Source organism: Haliotis rubra, unplaced genomic scaffold (genome assembly GCF_003918875.1).
Source record: "Haliotis rubra isolate DU_JTF1 unplaced genomic scaffold, ASM391887v1 Scf615, whole genome shotgun sequence".
In the NCBI taxonomy this organism is placed as follows: Eukaryota; Metazoa; Mollusca; class Gastropoda; order Lepetellida; family Haliotidae; genus Haliotis; species Haliotis rubra.
Window position 1 is genome coordinate 420777 of NW_025767319.1, and position 23738 is coordinate 444514.

General features: G+C 39.7%; 1 protein-coding gene and 1 long non-coding RNA gene across 12 annotated transcripts in view; one reads left to right on the forward strand and one right to left on the reverse strand.

Moving 5' to 3' along the window:
• The window catches only part of LOC124256030 (tyrosine-protein phosphatase non-receptor type 4-like), a 124817-nt gene extending 101381 nt beyond the window's left edge, over nt 1-23436 (forward strand). For 9 of the 11 annotated variants that reach the window (XM_046689953.1, XM_046689949.1, XM_046689955.1 and 6 more), the window contains 11 exons: nt 15051-15140; nt 15720-15863; nt 16107-16176; nt 16644-16801; nt 17386-17476; nt 17800-17867; nt 18107-18190; nt 18899-19239; nt 19420-19555; nt 19679-19724; nt 20141-23436. In XM_046689953.1, the coding sequence (XP_046545909.1) occupies nt 15051-15140; nt 15720-15863; nt 16107-16176; nt 16644-16801; nt 17386-17476; nt 17800-17867; nt 18107-18190; nt 18899-19239; nt 19420-19555; nt 19679-19724; nt 20141-20178 (1266 nt within the window). In that variant the 3' untranslated portion in view covers nt 20179-23436. Of the gene's footprint in view, nt 1-5071; nt 7795-15050; nt 15141-15719; nt 15864-16106; nt 16177-16643; nt 16802-17385; nt 17477-17799; nt 17868-18106; nt 18191-18898; nt 19240-19419; nt 19556-19678; nt 19725-20140 lie in introns of those variants that run through there. The other 2 variants (XM_046689957.1, XM_046689947.1) reach the window with 2 other exon arrangements.
• Nucleotides 1105-4973, reverse strand: LOC124256032. Its single transcript, XR_006892805.1, has 3 exons — nt 4943-4973; nt 4510-4650; nt 1105-1386 (listed from the first exon to the last, which is right to left on the reverse strand). It is a non-coding gene; the product is annotated as an uncharacterized LOC124256032 (long non-coding RNA).
• Nucleotides 23437-23738: the final 302 nt, after the last annotated feature.

Sequence of the window (23738 nt, forward strand, 5' to 3'; positions counted from 1 at the left end):
AGTGGACTGTGTCAGTCAACTGACTAGAACAGAAAGATGACTGTTTAGAAGTTTGATCCTCATGGGATTTGTTTGGGCAACTCTACAAGTTTTATCTTTTGTTTGTAAAAGTGCAAGTCTTTGTTCTTTGTTAACCATTAAGAGTAACATGATTAACATACATACTGTTATAACCAGAGCAGTCATGATGAGAAATCATGTGTCTTCGGTTGTTATTGGAGACACAGGATTTATGATTTTGTTGATTAGAGTGTGTGAGGGGGATGTGGAGCAGTCTGTAATTAGAGGATGAAGTTACAGTCAGGTTACAGACAGTTGATGAGATTAGGCCGTTGACAGACAGAAGGTGAATCAATACTAGTGTATATCTTCATTAGTATGGCCTGTCAAGATACCTTGAAAACAGGCACAAGAAACCACGACATGGTGCTACATCTGCAGTAGAATACAGACAGGGGACAGCTGGGGTCAGTCCATGGTGATACAGGTAGTGTAGAATACAGACAGGGGACAGCTGGGATCAGTTCATGGTGGAACAGGTAGTGTAGAATACAGACAGGGGACAGATGGGGTCAGTCCATGGTGATACAGGTAGTGTAGAATACAGACAGGGGACATCTGGGGTCAGTCCATGGTGATACAGGTAGTGTAGAATACAGACAGGGATATCTGGGGTCAGTGCATGGTGATACAGGTAGTGTAGAATACAGACAGGGGACAGCTGGGGTCAGTCCATGGTGATACAGGTAGTGTAGAATACAGACAGGGGACAGCTGGGGTCAGTCCATGGTGATACAGGTAGTGTAGAATACAGACAGGGATATCTGGGGTCAGTGCATGGTGATACAGGTAGTGTAGAATACAGACAGGGGACAGCTGGGATCAGTGCATGGTGGTTCAGGTAGTGTAGACTTTAGACAGGAAGACGCATTTATAGAACAAAAAGTTCTTCTAAAATGAAGATTGTATCACTTCGGCATAGGAACATGTCATCGAGTATAGCTCGCAGCTGCTTTTACCCAACACCAAATTATACATTGCTAACAGTGTTCTCAGTGCTACACTTCAGCTTCACTCACTCTCTTTTGAAGGAACTATTCAGTGTATACCTGTATCTATTTTATTTCATTTTAATCTAGTAATAAAAAAGTTGCTTTGTGAGGAGAGTATGAGAAATATTCAGTTGATGCTGTATTGTTTGTATGTGGAAACATTGTCCTGAAGTGCCATCTCTACACTGTGTACTGTGTCCAAGTAGCAGTCTATGGAAATCAATGAATATGCAGACTAAATTGGCCCCAGTTTTCCTCCCGCTTGTCCCTGCTCGGCAGATGATGGTCATTGATTACATTCCCTCCTTTGTTCTCAGCTGGGCATTCAGGGAATCTGAAAGACATGATCATATGGCGCTCATTTATGGGTCAAGTGTGTCCCTTTCCACCAGACACAAAAGGATAACAGAGCATTTATGTCAGGGATATTGAACTCAACCAGTTGTAGCTCAATAAGTCAATACAGAACTGACGCAAAGAGAATACACAATGAAATCTGAATGCCACACCAAGGGAGGTAACTCTTTCAGGACTGTTGATCAGGTACCAGGTGTAGCTGAGCTCACTTTGTGATGCATATTGGAACATTGATGCTATCTTTATTAAACACAGGGTTAGACATTGCCTTCTGTCTGTTGTTGCAGGACTATTGAAAGTCCAGTCACACAACTTGTTATGTTAAATACACCAGTAGTACCAAAATGAGGCGTGGGCAAGTTGTATTTCACTCATCCTGAAACATATTTTTTAATCAGAAAGGTGGAAAGCTTTGTCAATACAATTTGAAATGTACAATGCAATGAAAATAAAATATAAGAAAGGTGAAAAAATAACTTCAAACATTAGTTATCAATTTAAATAAAGTGCAAAATGTATTTGTTTTTTATTATAAGTTGTTAAATGGTAAACTTCCAGGTAGTGTCTAACTAACTCGCACATGATTGAGTGTTGGATATTAGCTGCAGCTGTGTGACAAAGATAAACAAGGCTGATGGCTTTATCAGGATACAGGCTGCTGTCCTCAATACCATTAACAATATCAACAGATTTCACCTAATGCATAAGCCTTAGCATTGTCAGTGCCAGCTTAGGCCTCTCTTTTATTGCTTGGGTTGTAAATCTGCTAACCTTAAAAATATAAATTTCAGAATAAATAATGTCCGGATGACTACGTTTTTTTACATATAACTGACTGTCAAAATCACTTTTACAATATAAGTAGGCATAAGAGTATTTGTTTGATTAAACAGGAATGTTTCCAACGATAAGTCAGCATTACAAATCAGCTTTTGTTATACTTTTGAGGAACCAAAGCAAGTAGAGATCATCACCTTCAGAGTTTATAAAGTAACTTAGGATGATTAGAAATATTCTGTACAATGCAATTTTCCGCCTGTTCCCCACCTACCAGCAAATATTTTCAGTTTAAAAAATTTGTTTACAGGTTTATATCATGTTTTTAATAATGTGCAAGCCTAACTTTTGCTAGGGGGTATTACAAAGCTGTTTGGGGCGGTAGGGTAGCCTAGTGGTTAAAGCAATCGCTTGTCACGCCGAAAACCCAGGTTTGATTCCCACCATGGGTACAATGTGTAAATCCCATTTCTGGTGTTCCCCGCCATGATATTGCTGGAATATTGCTAAAAGCGGCGTAAAACTAACTCACTTACTACAAAGCTGTGTTTCTACTAATATAGACGTCCCTTCAAGGGGTATATTCTTGTTCTGTTTCTCCATTAGGACACTAATACATGATTTAAGTACACTCCAGTGTACATTATTTTCAGTTCAAAATATAATATACGAATATTATTTTCATTTGTGGCAAATCATATGCCTTTCACATACCTACCCTTATTTTGGCAAAAATAGTGACTTTTGAAATATTTTGCCTTCTACTAGAAACTCCATGAAATGCGATGGGCCTGTCCTTTGTAACAACTGCATAGTTTATGCCAAATAAAGACTTGTATGGTTCTTATTCATGGTAATAGTTGTGAGTTCATAAAGGACAGTCTTGATATGTTGAAATGACATATCAGGATATCAAGTGTTTGGTAGATGTGGTTGTTTGGTAAGTGTTTAGCTTAGTGTCCTATGTCCAAGCTAATACACGTATCACTGACATGATATGGCCTGGCTTGTGTGTTGTTGCATGTGATTCATTGTTTGGGGTCGGGTGTGATGCAATGTGAAGAATGTGAGCTCTGGGGATAGTACAGACATTTTATTTCCCTATAAAGGAGTCCACAATGAAAATGTGCTGCTGGTATCACGCAATGCTGGCTGAAATAATAACACTGGGTTTAATGTGTGGATGGGGTTACTCAGGGATTGTCCTACTTCACTTGACACATATATGAACTGAAGTACGGAGACAATTATGCTGAGCATTTGATGTCTTGTAAAGTTGTTATTTGAATGAGGATTGGCAGATTTCCAAGCCCAACCCACTGCTTTGTGTCAGGTTGTAGGCGGGTACACACAGGACAACCGATCCCCACCCGCATTGTCAGCTAGTGCAGATGCAGCAAACTTACATTAAGTCTGTATGTTCCTCGAGTCTCTTGTGTCTGGGACAATCATGGATATTTTGATTTTTGACTTTCTGAAGACATTGAACATATATGAGAAAACTTACCTTCAGAAGTTATTTAACAATAAAATGAGTCGAGTTCGCACATCTATGAAGATACAACATGAATTTTGTATTTTAAGCTATTATCTTGAAATTGTATCCAATTTCATGCCAATACATTAATAGTTTCCCAATAGGACTACTGATGTAAGGCAGAACTTGATAGAAGTATTGTGACATTGTCTCTACGAGACCTAAAGTGTCTCTAGATTGTGAGTGTTTCTCTACTGCACATGAACCCTGTATCCACAAGATCTCACCTTTACTGTCATCATGAAGGGCACCTCGAGGGGCTATGTTTGGACAGTGATAAATGTCCAAGGCAGCCACACATTTACTTGTGTCTTCTGTGAATGAATGAACATTCCTTAATGTGTCCGGACCCGAGACTATCATGACCTAAGAGGGACTAATATCTACAGCCTTATCAGCCCGGCCCTTCACAGGGTTCTCGTTTACCCCAGTTCTAAGTGATCTTAAACCTCCTTTTTTAAAAACCTGATTTGAAACATTAACCATACACAAATCCAAACATTAGCTTACAATAGTCCCTTAATTACACTCAGTCAGGTTTGTTTTTAGTTTCAAATCCCTCCACAGATTTCACTTGTTAAATATTGTTAGAATTTGTTGACTAATCAGCCTAGATGTAGACAATGGAGACAGAAATAGTTTATCCTTGCCCTGTGCTTGCCAGCATGGATTCTAACAAAATTGCCCAGTCAGGCTGATGACAAGCAAATTAACAAACCCTGATTAATTAGTCATTTCATTATGAGGGTCCCAAGCTGGTGGTTTGAGGTGAGTGAGCTGGCTTACCTTGCTGACCCACACCAGGTGAGTGGAGTTCAGCCAACACAAGCCACCCTTCCTTGTTCCCTCTGGTATTCAGGAGCAGGGTACACTACCTCGCTATAGCACACAGCAATATTCACATGTGTTACTTCTGTAGTGTTGCTGCTGTGGGGAAAAATTGTTCAAATTGGACAATTAATAGTTCATGTGAATTTTTTTTTATCAGAGGCTTTGCTGTTAGCTTGGAAACATTTTGCCTTATAAAGAATATAGCGACACTATCAGTATACATTTAAAATCCTGATGTTTTCATGAATGAAATGTGGGCATTGAATTTGACTTCATGTAGGTAAACAAGCCAGTAATGCATTATTGACAGATATAATTTTGGATATGTAGAAGCCTTTGTATGACATAACCTAAAAATAGCATTCAGGTAAGGAGTTAGGAGCCATACCACAGAGCCAGCGAGGTAGCGCACGTCACAGTTGGTGTATTGTGTTATGAATGTATGCAGGGTCGTGTCACTGGTCTACATACAGGCCTGGTAGAGTGAGGCTGTCTCTTTAAACGCTAGACATCTACCAGGATCAGGGGCTCCGGTAGGGGCCTTACAACTCCACTGAAGCGGGGATCCCAGGCAGGATCATGAGACATAGGCAGAAGGGATTAGGACAGTCGGGATAGTCCACAACTGAAGCCTGACTGCACTGAACAGTGTCACCGATTACTGAGAGGACTGCCAAAGACTGGGATATTGCTGTCTTATCAAGGGACCAAGCTTACTTGAACAGCAATAATGGAAGTACATCATTCTTTTCATTCCCCTAAAGTATTCAAATATGGTTTTGTGCGGACAGACCTGTGATGTATGGAATTGGACAGCTATAAGACTGTATGTATTCAGGGGTGCTTGAAACTGGATTCACTGAGGGTCAAGTGATTATATAAGTGTGGATCCGGAATGTGTGTTTCAATGGTGTAACCCACATTGACACTCGTTTATAGCAGAGTGCATTCCATGCATGACATCAGTAAGACTAGAATCTGTCAAGGGGCCTGTTGAAGTCGTCTGTCAGCAATAGCAGTGAAGTTTTTAGTTGTAAAAGTCTGCAATAGCCCTGATCAGCTGCCTGGGCTTAAAGTCTGTGTCAGCGTAGTCATAGTGAGAGAGGTGTGCCCTGATTGTCTCATCAAAATGTACAAAGCTTTCCTGTAAAGTAAAAATGGCCTTACTTGATTCAGCTGACTTTACAGAGTTTGTAACGGCTGGATAATTGTTTTCAAGAGGTGACTAGCTGGGGAAAAGTTGCCTGGACAGTGTGTTGTGTGATCCCCCCTGTTGTGGACTATACTGCTGATAGATTGGATACATTGGATGATACCCAAACCTTTCCACAATTCAGAAGAGGATTTTGTTTTGAATCGATAACAAGGTTTTCATAGCAGGAAGGGATATCCCTGTGACAGGACTAACCACTTGCTCTGCCAGATAATGCAGAGTCTATAAAAGGAATTACAGATATTTATTACACAAGATAACGCGTCCCTTATTTTGTGTGACACTTGGCTAATGTGGGACACAAGTTAAGGAAGGTGTTTGTGAAAGATGTGGAGTGGTTTTAATAGAAAAGTTGTGTCATGAGAATGTGGGTGTTTGTGTCATCTCTTCTGACAACTGTTCAAGCATTGGAGGAAAACATAGCATGTCAACACAAGTAGATGTTTGACTTCAAATTGGATCAAGTAATTGACGTAATATGCATCAACTGGCAAACACAAGAGCTTGTTCAGCTTAAGAACAGGTTATGATTATCAACAATATTCAGGTTTACGTATGTGATTACTCCAGATACAGCCATTGTTAACATACCTAAGGATTACTGTGTAAGAATATACCATCCAGGTGTCGAAGGTTGTACTGCTCAGTTTGAAGCAAGTGGGCAAAGGGATTGATTGTATGGTAAGAAAATATAATTTTTGGGTATATAGAAACATTTTAGAGAGGATCTTGTGGTGTCCCCACTTAAACTGATGGTGGTCACAGAGATGGTGGTGTTTATGGCGAGTCCATTTGAGCGTGGATCACAGGCTTTTAGGAAGGAGCAAGTGTTCCAGCTTGTCCGATCCAGAAGTGTCAGACACTCTGTAAAAACTGGCAGTGGTGAAATTGTGACGACTCAAAATGGAGTTCAGCCCGAGTCTGCTGGGAAGAGAGGAGACACAAAGCCGGAAAACAGTGTGGTGCAGGAGAAAATTTCACCAAGAAGGGTTGCTAATGGTTCAGTCCAGACTGGTCTTTATTCTCGAAGTAGGCATAAAAGCTTCGAGCATTTACCCACCTCCCAAACTGTGCATGATGATTATAAGGTCCTACAGTCTTCCAGTTCTGTAGATTCTGAATTAGATAAAACAGATTCATCAGAACAATCTGATAAGAAAGTTTTACCAATGATACTTAAAAAGAAAATCAAAGTTATACGAGGGAAAAAGGGCTTTAGAATAATTTCAGGTGACAAGGGACGTTCATCTATTAGTGCTCAAAGACGCTCCTTATTAAGTGCTAATGAAGAAGTGCTCACACAAAGTGCTCAAAGCAGACCTGAATCAACAGTCTCTGTATCTGATCTCACTCATAGCCATGACAAGTCTGTTGCTCGACGTAGTAGTGATCATCCACATGTGCCAAAAACTACAACAGAAGTTGATAAAGGAAAAGGAACCAAGTCACGAGTTTCATGGTTGGACCAGGAAAAACATCCTCAATTCCAGGCAAAGCTATTGGCTGAGCATCTTCCTCAGTCAAATGTTTTGCCAAAGAAAGACAAGGTGAAAAAGTCAGTTAAATTTCAGCTAGACAAAATAGAAAGTGATCAGTTAAAATACATTGGAGATAAAGTGTGTGTTGGACAGAGTGATAGTGAACTGATGCAAGTTCCCCGGGAAACAGGGTTCCAGCTGATAGGGGTTCAGAGAGATTCTTCAGTGGAGAGATTGAAGAGAGATGTAGAGAACCGACTACATGTGGATGGAAAGACCCATTCTGATGGAGGTGAAAAGAAGGAAAATAGTTTCACTGTGAAGCCTGTTGGAACATCCCAAAGATTGCTCAGATCTGGTGCCTCTTTTTCTGGTGTTACAAAACAGTCTCTAACAAAGGAGAAGGTAGTTTCAGGATTTGTGCGTAGGAACAGCATCAAATCCCTTCAACCAGCCGAGCATCAGGACAGCAAGCTGGTTGTACGAAGATGTGTTATTGGAGGTGCCCTTACATTCAGAGTTGTTCAGCTTCCACCTGCATATGAAGGAGTAAGTGAGGGCTATTTCAGGGATGTTGGCAGATGAGTAGAACTTAAGAAGGAAGTGTTTTTTAACAATTACTTCTGTCAAGATAAATGCATTCATCTGGGAACACTTGAGCTCCTAGTGTTCTTTGGTGTGCTGTATGTAATTGATTGAAATATTTAAGTGACATGTTGTTATCTGCCATAAGACATGCAGGTTTGCCTGGAGTCATAGAAAACTGTCAGTCATTGCCTGTGTTCATTATAGGAACTACATTGACATTGTTCAACGCTAGCTAGTGTCTTTACATGTATGAAACCTCCAGACCAGCCTTGATATGGTCCAAGTTGATTTGACCAGTGTCAACTGATCAGTTATTTGAGGTATGATGGAAATGTAGGGGTTGAGGGAAGTTTAGTAAACTGTGGCCAGTGTGTGTCAGGCTGACTGTCACCTCACTGACCTAGCTATACATCAGACTTAATGATACTAAAAACAATCAGTGTTTAAACTTAGCTTTGGAGGTTATTGTTTAAGATATGAAAGAAATATGTGTCTAGTTTCAAGCAGAGTGAGTGATGTTCAGTTTGTCCATGACACATGCCATGTTAATGTAGGCTGACACAAGCATGACACATGTTCTGATCATGCCCCACCTCCAAGAGTGGACCTGCTGCCACACATTCACTCCTACCTTCAGTCACAAATACCTATGTTCCTACTTAATGTCTTTTTCATTCAGTGTGAAGTTTTTCTTTATGTAATTCAAGGAGTAATAGTTGAATTAGAACGTTCCATCTGTTCTGGATGATTAGGTCTGTTTCTTCTTGTGGTAAAGAATGTGTCTCCAACTGAACATTGCAGGTGGGCGTAAGCAGATGTGTATAGCAAATGTTACTCACCTTATACTTCCGTTTACATGGGCTTTCTATTGTCATGTTTTTATTAGTTCTCAGTAGCATTTACATAGAATACAAATGCTCAGTGCAGTGTAGTGGTAATAATTTGAAAGCCATGTTGAGTATACGTTAGCATTGTGTAATGTCAATGAGTTGTATGATACATGCCCTGCATGCAGGGCTTCTGTATGTCAGGGGTATTTATAGAGGGCATTAAGTAAGGTGAATCTGGTATGTCGGACATGCAGACAGGGAGATGGTTGCCGGATTACATGTGACTGGCTTTGTGCGGTTGAGGCTGGCGCCTCTCCCAGCTCTACCTGCACCGATCAACTATGTGGCAGGAATTCACCAGGTCAGCGTCTACATTCAGTGAAGGGACATTTATAAGCATGACATGCATGCAGATATATCATGTCATACACAGTGTTTTGCAGTCGAGCTTTATTTATGATGCCTGTAAATATACCAGCTGAGGTCTCACATAAATGAAGGAAATAAATTCTGTCAGCTGAGGTTATGAACATGAAGTTTAATCTTCTTCATTATATTTTCCTCAAAGCTGTCTTTCCTGTTAGTTTGCACAGTTCAGATATTGCTCACTGAATTGATTTTTCTGAATGCTTCCTTTCCTATAAGCAGTGTTCTGCCTTGCAACCACAAAACGGCCTGCAAGAAATTACAGGGCTTAAAAGAGTTGACAAACTAACTGGAGAAGTCATGTGGGTTAGATAAACTGATTTGTGTGTGTAGCTGCCATTGGATGATAGGGCAAGCAACTTCAGCGGTCTCATGTCTAGCTTTCTCCATCAGTGGACTCGCAAAGGAAGAGTACTTTCATCAATGTCATTCCCTTGGCACAATACCTCTTCATCTTATGAGGCCAGATTGATAATAGAAGAAGGAAGCATAAAGCCTAGCATAGAGACTCCTTGAAAGTTTTATCACAGTTTGATATTAAATGAGGACTCATTAATTCAATCACTATTCCCTACTTGTTCACACTGGCTGTTTGTATTTCGAGATGCCTCTAAAACTGGCAGATTATTGTGGATTTAGGCCTGGACATTGATGATTGTCATAAATCCTGTTTAGGAGGACATGTGGACAGAGCTGGGACATCCCTTCCTTGTCACATCTGTCCCCTTGTCAGGTTGGCCTTGTCTGGCCACAGGACCACTATCATCACTGGACAAACACTTCGTCTTCCATTGTCTGAAACAAAAACTCGAAACATTTATGGTTAGCTTATGGTTGTTGATTCTTTCAATTAGGAGAAAGGTTTGCTAGTAATCCTTCATTTATTATGGGATTTGTTGGTCCATTGGGCAGCAACTTATTGTACATTGGTCAGTGAAGCCTCAGTGGATCTTCAGATGGTGACAGAATGGTCAGCCGTAGCCTGTATTTGAGTTTCACAATGGATGGTGGGTGCTGTTGGTGGGATTACCATGATTGAAAGCCATTCAGCCAGGATAATGAGCGTATCAACACTCAGTAGTAACAGCTTGTTGATCATCGGACATAGTTCACAGTCACACTTAGGAAATCTATCATATTCTGAGAGTTGGACATCCTGTCTTCTTACACATTTCAAAGAATAATGAATACAGACCCTTGAAAGAATGTTTTCAGAAGGGTTGTATCTGGACCTGCTCAGTGGCTGATGTTCGACCCCTTCATCTACAGTTAGTGTCTGTGGAAATGCAAACTTGTAATTAAATGTTTCCCAATTCAAGTTAATATAGCTATGACTAATCTTTTCTCTTTCTTATGTTACATCTCAAATAAGAATGAAGATGCTTATTTTACATTATTGCATTGAATACAATGCTAGAATACCTCAAAATTTAGGACAATAAACAGTTTCCCTGCCAAGGTATCTTAGTTTGGAATCCCAGATAAATCTGTGGCAACCTGTCTGTCTGTATACCTTTCTGGAGCATCATCATCACCACTCTGTTCCTGCTTCTTTCACAACATTAGGCTGCCTGTTGGTACTTTCTACTGGTTGGGATAGGTTTTTGTGTTAATTTTTATAGGTAGAGTTGATGGTTGTTTTTTCAAGAAGTTATGAATATCTCTTTACAAGACTGTAACAGAAAAAAACCTGCCCTACTATTTATCCACTTTGCCTCTGGTGTTTACAAATCATTATCAAGATGAATCATAAATTCTGTTAGATGGATTTTTTTAACATTGATCAGTATCATGGTGTTATATTGGTGAAGGTTTTAGAACCAGAGAATTGGATATGAGATGAATATATGCGTGCAGTTTCTTTGCTGAGTATTGATAGAATTGAGTGTTCTTGTTTGAGATTCCTTTCCTTGGCCAGTGTTCAATATATTTTTTGTTAAGGTTGTGTTACTATGCCAACCGGATTGTCTTAATTTTCCCTGATAGAGTGGGCGAGTTAGTTATTGCCAAGAACAAAACAACTGGCAAAATGTTTTTGGAAACTGCTGCTTCAGAGTGGATCTTGATGTCAGTCTTTCCCATGGTTGATCAAGTAAGAAAATGTTGCATTTTTGCCCAGGTGATTTGTTGGTGTTTCTTGTATTTGTGATCACATGTTTGTGAGTAATGAGATAAATATCAACAATGCATGGGAATATCTCTGAAGTAACTCTTTCCGTGGAGTTTGTAAGCATGCCTTATCATGGAGTATAATTAGTGATGTGCACCTTGAAGAGGAAGTGAAACATTTTTCCTCATGCAGTTTGCCTGCTTTACATTATTTGTTTAGAGTTTATATGCAGCGGGTCTTTCATTCCTCTATTTGAGGAATGTAATGATGTGTATTGAATTAGGTGGAAATGTGAACACACATTCAGTAAATGATTTGTGAGGTGACAGTGAAACTACCTCCTGAACCGTGATCTCACATTCACACAGAATATGTCCACCCAATTCCAGCAACATTCCACTTATTATGAAGAATAGTTGGAGTCTAACCACCCGAGTGAGGCATGTAAACATGTTGGCCAGTAGTTTCTCCTGCCTGGCTTGTCTTCCATGGCCAGAGATGGAATGTAGGCATCTGTGTTGGTTGCAATTGATACAAATTATCCAGGTGTGACGGAATTCCCCATATTTTGACACATGAACACGTTGTTACAGTGCTTCTGAACTCAATGGCCTCAGATAATAGCTTCCAGTGTTGTCTGTCTATGAAAGAGATTTGCCTATAAGCTGTATACAAAATGAGTCTTTTCAGAAAAATGAATTTATAAAAACAAACTTGTTTAACAGGAACTTTCATAGCTTGAATCTATTTTAAGATCATGATGATGGCTTTTTATGTTAAAGTTTTAAAAGGCACACACAGTTGAAAGCCTTTGGGGTGTTATTTTAACAGAAGTAAAATGATTCAATTAGTTAAGTATTTGATTATGATTTTGTTTGTTGGGCTGCTGTACTGTGTTGAAAATAGGTACAGTGAAAAACGTATGAAAATAATCTTAGTAACATGTATGGATACATGCATGAATAAATACAGGTGTAAAGTTCAAACATTGTGCGATTTTGAGAATTTTCTACTTGCGGCATATGTGACATTTTGTCAGGAAATAGATAGGGTCCTGCATTTAAGTCGACAAAATAAGTCCCTGTTACTTCTTAATGAAACAGGTGCTTGTTGTCTGATGTGCCCATCTCGTCCACTGCTTCTAGTTCACCCAGTCTAGCAGACATAGTGGGAAGGTTGGGTTGTGGACAAAACACAGGTTCAACATGCCATGTCAGTTCTTCCCTAGTCCTCAACTACAAATTGAGGACCTCATTACAAATATTTGAATGTTTAGCTGGCCAAGTGTTAAGGATGGGATGGCTATTTCACAATAGGGTCAACATTCCTGTGAAAAACTAACCTGTTTCAATTGGTGGTATTACAGCAATTTCAGCATTTGCCTTTTGTGTGCAGCCAGGGAGTGAAACCAAGAGAATTCCATAATTAAACAAACAAGCCGAATAGTTTCTTAAGCTCCACCAGATGCACTCACCCAAAGGAAGGTGGTTCTGTTTAGAAGAGGGTTTACAACCAGAAACATGTTGGTGGTCAGTAATGATATGTTATTATGAAAGGGAAACATTAATGATGGTTGTAGCAGGAATGTTATGTGAGCCTTGGTAGGAAGGAAGAAGTTGTAGTAGACAGGAAGAAGGTATATTTAAGACAAGGCTGGAGTTGGTGCTAAACACATGCAGTATTTCATCTCAGAAGCCCACTTTAACTGATCATCTGTTTCGTTTCAGTGGCACATGGCATAAAGTATGAAATGTGTTTCAGTTAATTATTAAATTTGAGTTTAAAAAATGTATGAATAATTTTCTGATATGACAGTTTAAGGAATAAAATGTGATGTATAGTTATATTGTTGGATTGAGATTGATTAAATGCTTTAAGTATTGATACATTCAGTAAAGCATCATTTCCAGGGTGGGATGAATGATGTGTCAGTTACACCTGGTCATACAACATAGATATGCTGGTCTTTAACATCCCACCTTGGGGACATTCATCAATGTATAGTTGGTGTTGATTGGAGGAAATTTAGTCGCTTTAATCCACTGAAGTGTTTCTCAGTCTGCTATGGTAGGCATAAACATATTGTTGAAGGAGCCGAATGTTGTGACAAGTCTGATTTATGCAGATATTCAATTAAAACAGGTGACAACCAATCAGTAATAATAATGAATAATAACACCAGTGGTTTTGATTTAAAGAAAAGGAAACCTCTTGGAACGTCACACAGGGTCAGTGGATCAGAGTTTGTGGGGATAGATAATATATACTTCTGATAGCTCTAGATTGTATCTGTTGTTATTAAAATCCAGCCATAAACTTTTAGAATGATGAGAGCAAAGGGCTTGGGGTTGTTCTGTTGTCCCTGCTGCACAGACTCAAGTCTCCATAGGTGGTGGTTATCAGGCCTGATTTATGTGCACTGGGAGACAGGTACATTCCTTTCTCCTGAGACTTGACTTACACACTGATAAACACTGTCCATGCTGGTCATGTATTCAAGAGTGAAAGTCTGCCTGTATAATCAGAGCCAAAAGCTGTTATTTCTCTAGTTAGTGTGTGGCATTTTTAGCTCAACTAAATGACTTTCAATTGACCTTGTGTCTGTTTGTCCGTCATCCGTCGTCAGTTGTCTGTCATGCGTCATAACCATCCCTTTAGAAACTACTGAACCAATGAAGATGAAATTTCACATACTTGTTCTCACCAATGATGATACCCCAATTTGTTGGAGAGGTTGGAATAAGATTTTCAATATGGCCATTACAGTCATTTAAGTACAGAATGTTGTTAATTTTATGATATGTATAATTAGTAGTGGTGCTCAACATATTTGGCAAAAATTTAAATTTTGATGTTGATTTTACCTTTCCATAATGATGACACTGAGACCTGAAACTTCTGATGGTCATTACTCCAACCTGTAATTTAAAATTAAATGAAATTTGTTACATGTATTGTTAAAATTGGGGCTGAGCATAACTCTTCTGTTTTCTTGATGTTTGGAATTTAGTGCCTTTATTTGACCTTTGGACCTGACCACTTATTTTGTACATAAATTTTTTTGGGGGTGGGGTCATCCACATTGTACATGCTTCTCCATAAAAAATCATCACTGACACCCACTCACCTCTCCCCTAGCCATTAATTATGAACGGTCCCTAAATCAGTGTACAGATCAGTACAAGTCACGCCATTTGATACTGTCCATTCTTTGTTTTATGCTCTGTTGGAATGGTTAACATCTGATTTTATTGTTATGGCTTGGCAATCATTGATTGCCACTTTGTAGCAGGCACACATGTGACCTAGTAGCATTTACAGGTAATTTTGTCCAATTATGTGAGTCAATGAGGCATGCAGGTGAGATATGGATCCCTTGATAGGTGCAGGCATTGTAAGGCTCTTGTGAAGACACTTGATCTCCACATAGCTCCCTATAGCACCACCACCTGAAATGGCTCAGTCTGACAGCTGGAAGGGCCAGCTGTTAGGAGAGGCTGCATGGACTCGTCACTAATACCTGTGGAATTAGGTAGTCCATTTACATTTAGAAGTAGGGTGTTATTTCATTGCAGTTTCCTAAAAATCCATTAGCTGTAAAGTGCATATGAGTACAGATGCTTAGGTTTAGAGGTAAATGTTGATTTTATGCCCAAGGCATTTCCTGTTTGTCTAATCCTATGATTGTATGAAAGACAAGTACACAGAGTTTGATTTGTGATGTAAGAGGTGAGGCTGCACATTGATCAACTTTATGTTGACTTCGGCAAGAACTGATTGACAGTTTCAAATGAAGAAAATAAAGAAATATTAGATCTGCAATTTGTTAATTGCTCTCAACTTTGTTTCAGTCTAATGGGAATGGTTATGCTGATGGACATGGGCTGGTTACCATCAGGATGACACCAGACGACTTGGGCAGGTTCGGCTTCAATGTCAAGGTCAGTGTACATACATCAGTCACACAAATATTGATAATTGCATTTTTGAAGCAGATTAAAAAGGTTTTGGTTTAGTTTTGTTTTGTTACATATGTAAACATTTACCACAGAAATATATGTAAATGCCTGCCTAGTCTTGCCTGGAGTGCACAATACCTGTGCTAAGTGTGTATTAATAGAAAAATGAGGAACATCAAACTTTTTTTAAGAGCCAACCCAGCTTACACACTTTTCCTAAGTGCTGGTGCTGAAGATTTTGACCAGGGCATGCCCCAGGCCACCTCAGTACTGGAGTATGTGTCGCTGCTACGTGCTATTCCTTTTTTACCCAAAGTGCTGGAGTTGCCACAAGTAGGTGCTGATTGTAGCATGCTCATCATTGTGTCCCAGATTGTCCAAGACACTGGAGTATATGTTCCTTGTATTTGCTACATGTCTTACCTTAAGTGCTGATGTTGCAGGAAGGTGCTTACCAAGGCATGCCTATTATCATGTCCCAGATTGTCCAAGACACTGGAGTATATGTTCCATATATCCACTGCATGCCTTTTTGCCTTACCTTAAGTGCTGATGTTGCAGGGAGGTGCTGACCAAGGCATGCCCATCATTGTGTCCCGGGTTGCCCCGGGCACGCCTGCGGATATCGCCATACCTAGACTCAATGAGGGAGACCAGGTTCTCTTCATCAACGGCAGAGATGTCTCACAACATACACATGAACAGGTGAGCAACCACATCTTCCTTAACCGTTACAATCATTAGGAGTGAGGATGTTGCAAGATTCTCATGCGGAAGCCTGATGATTCTTGTCCAGCTGAAAGCTTGAATCAGTTTTTCAAAGTAGGTCATTGTCTTTTCCTGCCAAGCTGAGCTTCTAGTCCAGGGGAGATAATCTACATTTGATGTTTACATGTTTTAGTCGGAGTGTTGATGGTGTTTAGCACTGATCTGTGTTTACTGTTCCAGGTGGTGATGTTTATCAAAGCTTCTCGAGAAACTCACTCTGGAGAGCTGGTGCTGGTTGTCAGACCAAATGGTATGTAGATAGCTGTCACCACTGTATCTCAGTGTGATCAATCTGGGACACACATGATGTCACCAGATCCTGCAGAAATGAGACGTACATAATCTAGTGTGGTTTTACTATCTCACAGCATGCAAATCATATAGTCCTATGATCATATATTTTAAGGTGCAAAAACTTATATTGATGAAACTCCAAAATGTTTGTTACTCTTTAACAGGTATTGTGAGATATTAAGATGTTCAATGTGTAATCAAAAATATCATGTCGTCAGTGACAAATGTTATGAACCATAAATGTTTTAGTTAAATATTTGTGAAAATGTAAAACTTCTGATTGTTAACATTCCAAGTTGAGTAGATCAAGTCTTGCAGGTCCAAGTCCAGTAAGAGTGTTCTGTTGTGTACATGGCATTGTGGCTTCAGAATATAGTGTAAGAGAAGACAGTCCCTGCATTGTATGGTGCTTGATTGTTGCAGTGTATGTGGGGGAGGACCAGTCGGAGGAACCTGACTTCACCTACATCCCAGAGACCCACCAGATAGCCAGCTCCTCCTCCAGCGCCAACACACTCGAGTCCTCACTCATGCTGCTGCAGGAGAGCCTGGAGAGTGGGGCTGCACTGGCACAGTTCGAGGTATGACACTGTATGACACTGCATGACAATACATAGTGCCAGTGTCGCATCTCCCAGCTCTTGTCACTAACTGGATCCAAATGAAAGCAGTTTCAAGCTTGCCATGTTGTCAAGTTTGCATTAGTTCCAAATATTGAGATAGTCATTGTTTCAAATGATGCTATGAAAACATTCAATAACCTCACATGGGGAGAACTAAGTGCCTAACTGAGAGAAGAAAAATGGAAAAGCAAACATTGAGGACCTTCACAATGATAAGTGCTTGTTTGAGTGCTCAAGATGGCCGTCCATTATTTTCTTGATTTCCTCTGCAATCATGTTCAATATATGAAAGAATATATTTCCCAAGGTTGGAGATATATGAGGTTTTTCCAGCCTTTCACGTGTGTAGAAAGCAAGGGAAGTAAGATGCATATTACTTGCCAAAACTAATCATGGATAGTTGGGGGTGAAGAGGACTTCTCTTATGAATTATTTTTTGTTTTGGGTAGTGTGAAGACAAACTAATTAGGTATTGATATATTCAGTACTCTTTATTTTATTTTCAACAGTGATAGCTATTGTTTTATGGGTCTGAATTTCAGCAATTGTACAGGAAAAAGCCTAATATGACCATGAATGCTGCTCGGAATGAAAGTAACATCCCCAAGAACAGATACAGGGATATTTCACCATGTAAGTATCTTCAGTCCTTGAGGGGAGTGGTGGGCTAGGCAAGTGGTTAAAGTGTTCACTCATCATGCTGAAGACCTGGGTTCGGTATCCCGCATGGGTACAATATGTGAAGCCCATTTCTGTTTCCCCCGCCGTGATATTGCTGGAATATTGCTAAAAGTCCCATAAAACCATACTCACTCACTCAGTCAATCCTTGAGACTGACTCCGTCAAAACTGATAATCATGATGATTATTTGGAGATAAGTAGCACTACTGTTCATGTATAATGAGAAAGGCAATTTGGTTTCTTTTGAAATTGACTGGGTTGTCCTTCCTTTCAGATGACAAGACGCGAGTTGTATTGAAAACGGGGACATCAGGGGACTATATAAATGCTAACTATGTCAATGTGAGTTATGACATATCTTTTCACTGTTTTCTGTGTTTTTCTGTCATTACATTTCTATTCTGTACAATAAAGGTAATATCTGTTTCATGCAAGTCCAATGCTTCTAAGCATTTATCATATTTATCATCAGGTTGAAGCTAAGGAATATTTGCTGATAAAGTAAACCATATAAGAATGTAACTGTGATACCTGTGTTGATACTAGAGGTTGTTGTGATGCTAAGGCTTGTTGTCGTCTAGATGGAGATCCCGGGTTCTGGGATTGTCAACCGGTACATCGCAGCTCAGGGGCCTCTCCCAAACACCTGTACAGATTTCTGGCAGGTGAGTCACCCCTCCTACTCTGTCTGTGCTCAGTTAGGACAGGAAGATGTTATTTGCTTACTCATATAGACAGGATGAGGAACAAGTGTAATTGATAAATATGATACTAAATATTTAAATTTAAATTGTATTGATATTACACTGTCATGAAATGTTTAGCAGTATATGGTTCTATTCTTATATTACATTTTGTATGAAGCTAGTTATCCAGTACCCTCCAAAGGGGAAGATGTGATGCTACAATCAGAAAGTATATGAAGGACTGTCTCTGCATCCTCACGTCTTGTTATCTGTTATCTTCAGTAGTCTTGTGTTAGTAGGTACAAGTAGTGCAAGGTCTTCTACTGAAACCATTGTGAAGAAGTGTCACCTCAACATAAAAAATCCACATGATAGTAGAGTTTTCAAATGCTATTTTCTGTTCTGATATAGCTCTCAGTTTCTTCATTTATAAAATACTGGTGGTAGGGTAGCCTAGTGGTTAAAGTGTTCGCTCGTCACGCTGAAGACCCAGGTTCGATTCACCAGATGGGTATAATGTTTGAAGCCCATTTGTGGTGTTCCCCAGCCATGATAGTGCTGAAATATTGCTAAAAGTGGCATAAAACTAAACTCACTCACTCACTTTTCAAAATATTTTCAAAGTCCAACCCATGCACCATTCCTCTTGATCCAGAGATGCTCATGAAAGTTGTTTCCTTGCTACAGATGGTGTGGGAGCAGCACTCCTCACTGGTTGTGATGCTCACTACCAAGGTGGAGCGAGGACGGGTCAAGTGTCATCAGTATTGGCCAGAGCTGTATGAGACAGAGGACTTTGGTGCATTACAGATCACATGTGTGAAGGAAGAGGAGACTCCTTCATTTGCATTCCGCGAGTTTAACCTTACACATGTAGAAACCAGTGAAGAGAGACATATCCGACACATGCAGTATATAGCATGGCCGGACCATGGGGTCCCTGATGACCCAAGTGATTTCCTGGAATTCGTCATGAAAGTGCGACAGAACAGATCTGGCATGGTAGAACCGACGATAGTGCACTGCAGGTTAGTTTAGCTAACTTTGTAGTCAGGGCAGACTTACTTGCATGTCCTCAGCAGAATCAATGACCTTCAATTGCAGTAGATTTCTTAAACAATAATATATTTTGGATAGCAACATTTTGCGTACAATATTTATTGGGAATTCTGAAAACTTGTTATAATTATTATCCCTGTATGTTTCAGTGCTGGTATTGGCCGTACAGGCGTGCTGATCACCATGGAGACTGCGATGTGTCGTGTGGAGGCCCGCCAACCTGTCTACCCTCTCATTGTTGTGAAAGAGATGAGAGACCAGAGGGCGATGTTGATTCAAACAGCTGTAAGTCATCAACTTCTGGTCTGGTACTCTGGTATTGAAGTATTACTCTCTCATTTGGGTAAATGTCAGTACAATGTGTATATATGCTTCTGCTAAACTGTTTTTTTACATTCATGATTTCAGAGTCAATACAAGTTTGTCTGTGAAGCAATCCTCCGGGTATATAATGGTGAGTAGTATTTCACATGGATGACGTTGCCAGCTCTGCATGTATATAGTGTTCCAAGGTCTGTGTAGGATAAATAGCCTCCAATGGCATAACTTCAGCAACATTTTGAATAACTGAGATCAAATGGTGTATTTCATACGTAAATTCATGTCATATGTAACAACTAAACACGCATGTGTTAATATAAGACCCATGTCCGTGATTAAAATGCATGACCTTTATCTAGTTTCTGAATGACAACTTTAAGAAAAGCAGTGTCCTTAGAACATTTTAACCTTGTAGATGCCATCGGTGTTCCATAACAAAAGGTTTCTGGATAGATAAAGATATGTTAAGCTTTGAAGTTAGCTCCCTTCTGCTAACATGCATGCAACTCTGGCTTTAATCCTTCTTTCTGTACCTTGTCATTGTTTCAGAAGGCCTGGTAAAGCCATCAGAGGACTATCATAGGTGAGGCTGGAACAGTGTTTGTGTGGACAGTTGGATACTATTATTGGCTGGTGTGCTGTGTGAACAGGCAGAAGGTTGGAGAGTGAGAGAAGAAATCGGTTCTGAGGTGTTGTGTGTTGGATGTGACTGTCACGTGGTCACTGCACTGCCTGAACTTTCGATTGCAACAGAAGTCGTTGAGGAGCAGACACTTGAGGGTGAACTGAAACATATTATTTTTGTACAAAAATGGTGATTTTGTAAACAAAAAAGTGCTCAAAGATGCCATTGCCTTGTTATATGAAAGGTAACTTAAAATCACCAAAAGGCCAGTGTATTGTTTTACTTTGGGGTGTTTTCTGAGTGATTCTTACATATCAGGAGTCTACCCTTGTCATTAGCAGACATGTTTGTTGTAGCAGATAAGACGTACAGCCTGCTCACAGGGCAAGGATGTACCTGTAACATATCAAAGTTGTACCACAGTATAGGGAGACCACTCATGTATGCTGCACCACAGCTTCGGTAACCAGATGAGGAGTCAAACAGTGTATCTCCACAAACTTTGAATTACCACACAATGCGAGCTCAGCAAAGGGAGGCACCTCCTGTAATTCATCCTCATCATTCCTGCCGTACTGTCAGTCAGCTCCTTGCTCAAAGACTACTGGTGAATGTTGCCTAGTATAGATTGAAGCTTGACTTTCACAGACCAAGTTGGTAATGTACAAGGTAGGACAAGAAGCATCTCCCAGACAATGTATCCCCTTCAACAATGGACACCAAGGCATCAATAAGTACCACAGAGTAGTTGTGTGCAAACAGATTGCAGCATTGCCATACATCGTCCAGTGTGACATGCCTGCTGCATGGGAAGGGAGCTTCATGACATATGCCAATGTTGAGTGCAGCACGGAACAGACCCTGCATTTGCAAACCTGACTGCCTTTACAACATCGTTGTTGTCGTACGTTGTTCATACAAGTATTGATGGATGTGTAACAACTGGAATGATTGCCTCATGCTACCAGAGCATCTTAGTTGGATTACTGTACCTGAATGGATGCTGCTCACGGTGTATGCTTTAGTCTCTTTCTGGTTTATTCTGGCCTGCTTTACATGAAGCCTTCAGCCATTTCCCATATTTCCCTGAATGTAACTATGGGAATGTCGAGTACTGAACTTCAGTCAACTGAATTGTTATTCATAGTGGAGACGGAGCATCTACAAGCATTTTACTGTGTACTTCTACGAAGAAAGTGTTTTTATGTGTGCCCAGCTTGCTGCCATGTGCAGAAGTGTGGGTATTGTTGTAGGTGGATGGATGAATGACGATGTGTAGATTGAATCACTGGGACGTTTATCTGTCATTGTATATAGAGTCAAGAGAGAATATTTTAAATTTGAAGTATTTATACATTTTGATGTAAGGAGAGATGTGTTTTCTACCATATTCAGCAATAGATTTCTAGGAGGGGGACAGGCTTTGCGCCATATCCTGTCTCCCACCCTGGTTTTAATCACTTGGTGTGATGTATGTCATTTGTTCCTATTCTGCTAGTACTGGTACCCCTATGGCACCACAAGGACTTCAATCCAGTCAGTGGATATGAGTGACTTGTAGGCACTATCAATAATATTTAGAGATGAAAAACTACAATGTCTACTGTCTTTATAAGTACACTAATTTGTATTCCTTATCATTAAAATGATAAAAATGACAATATAACAGTCAAGATGCCATGGGTGTACCAGCATATTCCTTGCTTAATTAGCTTCAGGCATGCCTAGTTGACAATCATGCCGTAAGATCAACACTCAGCTCAAGAATGTTTTGTATGTTTAATTCCACCCTCTGTTTCAACATTTTGGGTCAAATTAGAATTGTGAAATTTCTCAGTTGGTCTAAGGTACTACTGAAACAAAGTGTGTATGAAGTATAGTGTTTGTGCCATGGTGTATCAGGACATCTTAATCATCAAGCATACTGTGCATTGACAAGCTTTTTACACTAAACAGACTCTGTACAAGAGTTTGAATACTGATTTGCAAAATGTTTTCAAATTTCCATTGCTGTTTTCAACAACGTAACAACAGAAATTGACAGGATGGTTGTAAATCTGAAACATTAAGATATTTTTAGTATATGAAAATACATTTCTGTCTGTTTCTACCACTCATATGTATTTCTAATACATTGATTGTTTGCTTGGCTGTTAAAGAGTTACCTAGAGTGTTGGTCAGTGACCTAGGCTGCTGTATGCTAGACTGTCTGCCTGATGACATTCCTCTGTTGTCTGGCTGTGTATCATAACTACCAGAAAATAGTAAAGGAAACTTGTATTTATGAACGATTGCATTTGTTGAAGTCAAGCTGAACTAGTATGTGTAGCAGCGACTCTGTTGCTTGTTTCTCTGCAGCTGTGTAACATGTTAATACTGGATAATTTATTGTGTATCTGCCGGCTGGCTGGCTGGCTGTCTGCATGCATGGAGGGAGGGACGGACGGGAGGGGGAGGTCTTGTAACAATGGTGCCATCCATACTAAACTTATTCAAAATGTAACCAAAATTATTTTAGCAGTCAGTCTTGACAGAAATATGAAGCTGGAACTGACTTTAGTATATTTTCACATTTCGATTTAAATCATGAATTTGTCAGATTATTCCATGTTGAACATAATATACTGAGAGAAGCAAATAAAGGAACACAGGAAAATTCAAGCGTTCCTTTAATATTTTCCAGTGTTCATCACCAGCTTTGAATAGCGCTGTGGGAGGAAATCAGAGATTAGATAAAGGAACACAGCCATGAAGTGGTGTTCCCTTATTTATTTCCCTCAGTATATTCTGGCCAAACAGTTGATTGTTCCACATCGGATAAGGACTGATTTAGGTGTAGCATACTTTGATTATACATGATACCTTCAAGTGCAATGACTGCAAAATGACTTTGTGACTAACAGCATGTATAGATGGCCTCAACAGTTGTGATATTGTGCTCAGAGGTGTAGGGAAGTTGGAGTTACTTCTCTCTTTATTATAGTTGTACTTAATGAAAATCTTAATCTAATCATATTCTATCGAGTTTGTTGAGGGGAGACAAATATGTTATAACACTGCTGTTACTTTTTAAACTGTGTGGAAGTTGTTTTTTTAAATGATATTGTGAGAAACTCAACATTGAAAACTACCAGAATAATTGTTCTGTCAGTGAGACAAGTTGCACGAATCTTTTTACAGCTTAAACTTGTCAAAATGATAAGTTACCACATTTTCTTTTGATGAGCACAATATGAAAGGAAGGTGTTGTTGATTAAAGCAGCCTGTGGGCTGTGTTCCAGCTTGCCTAGCCTCTGACACAACTCTCATTCCCTTGTCTTATACCAGATTTTTAGAGATGTTAAAGACAGTGACATTAGGTGTTATGTAGCTTACAGTGAGAATGAAGTGCATGGAGTCACTGTTTGAGGGTACTCAAGTCAGGTATAATGAGAGATGTTAAAGACATTACAATAGGTGTTATGTAGCTACAATACAGTGAGAATCAGTGCATGGAGTCATGCAGGGTACCCAAGTAGGAGA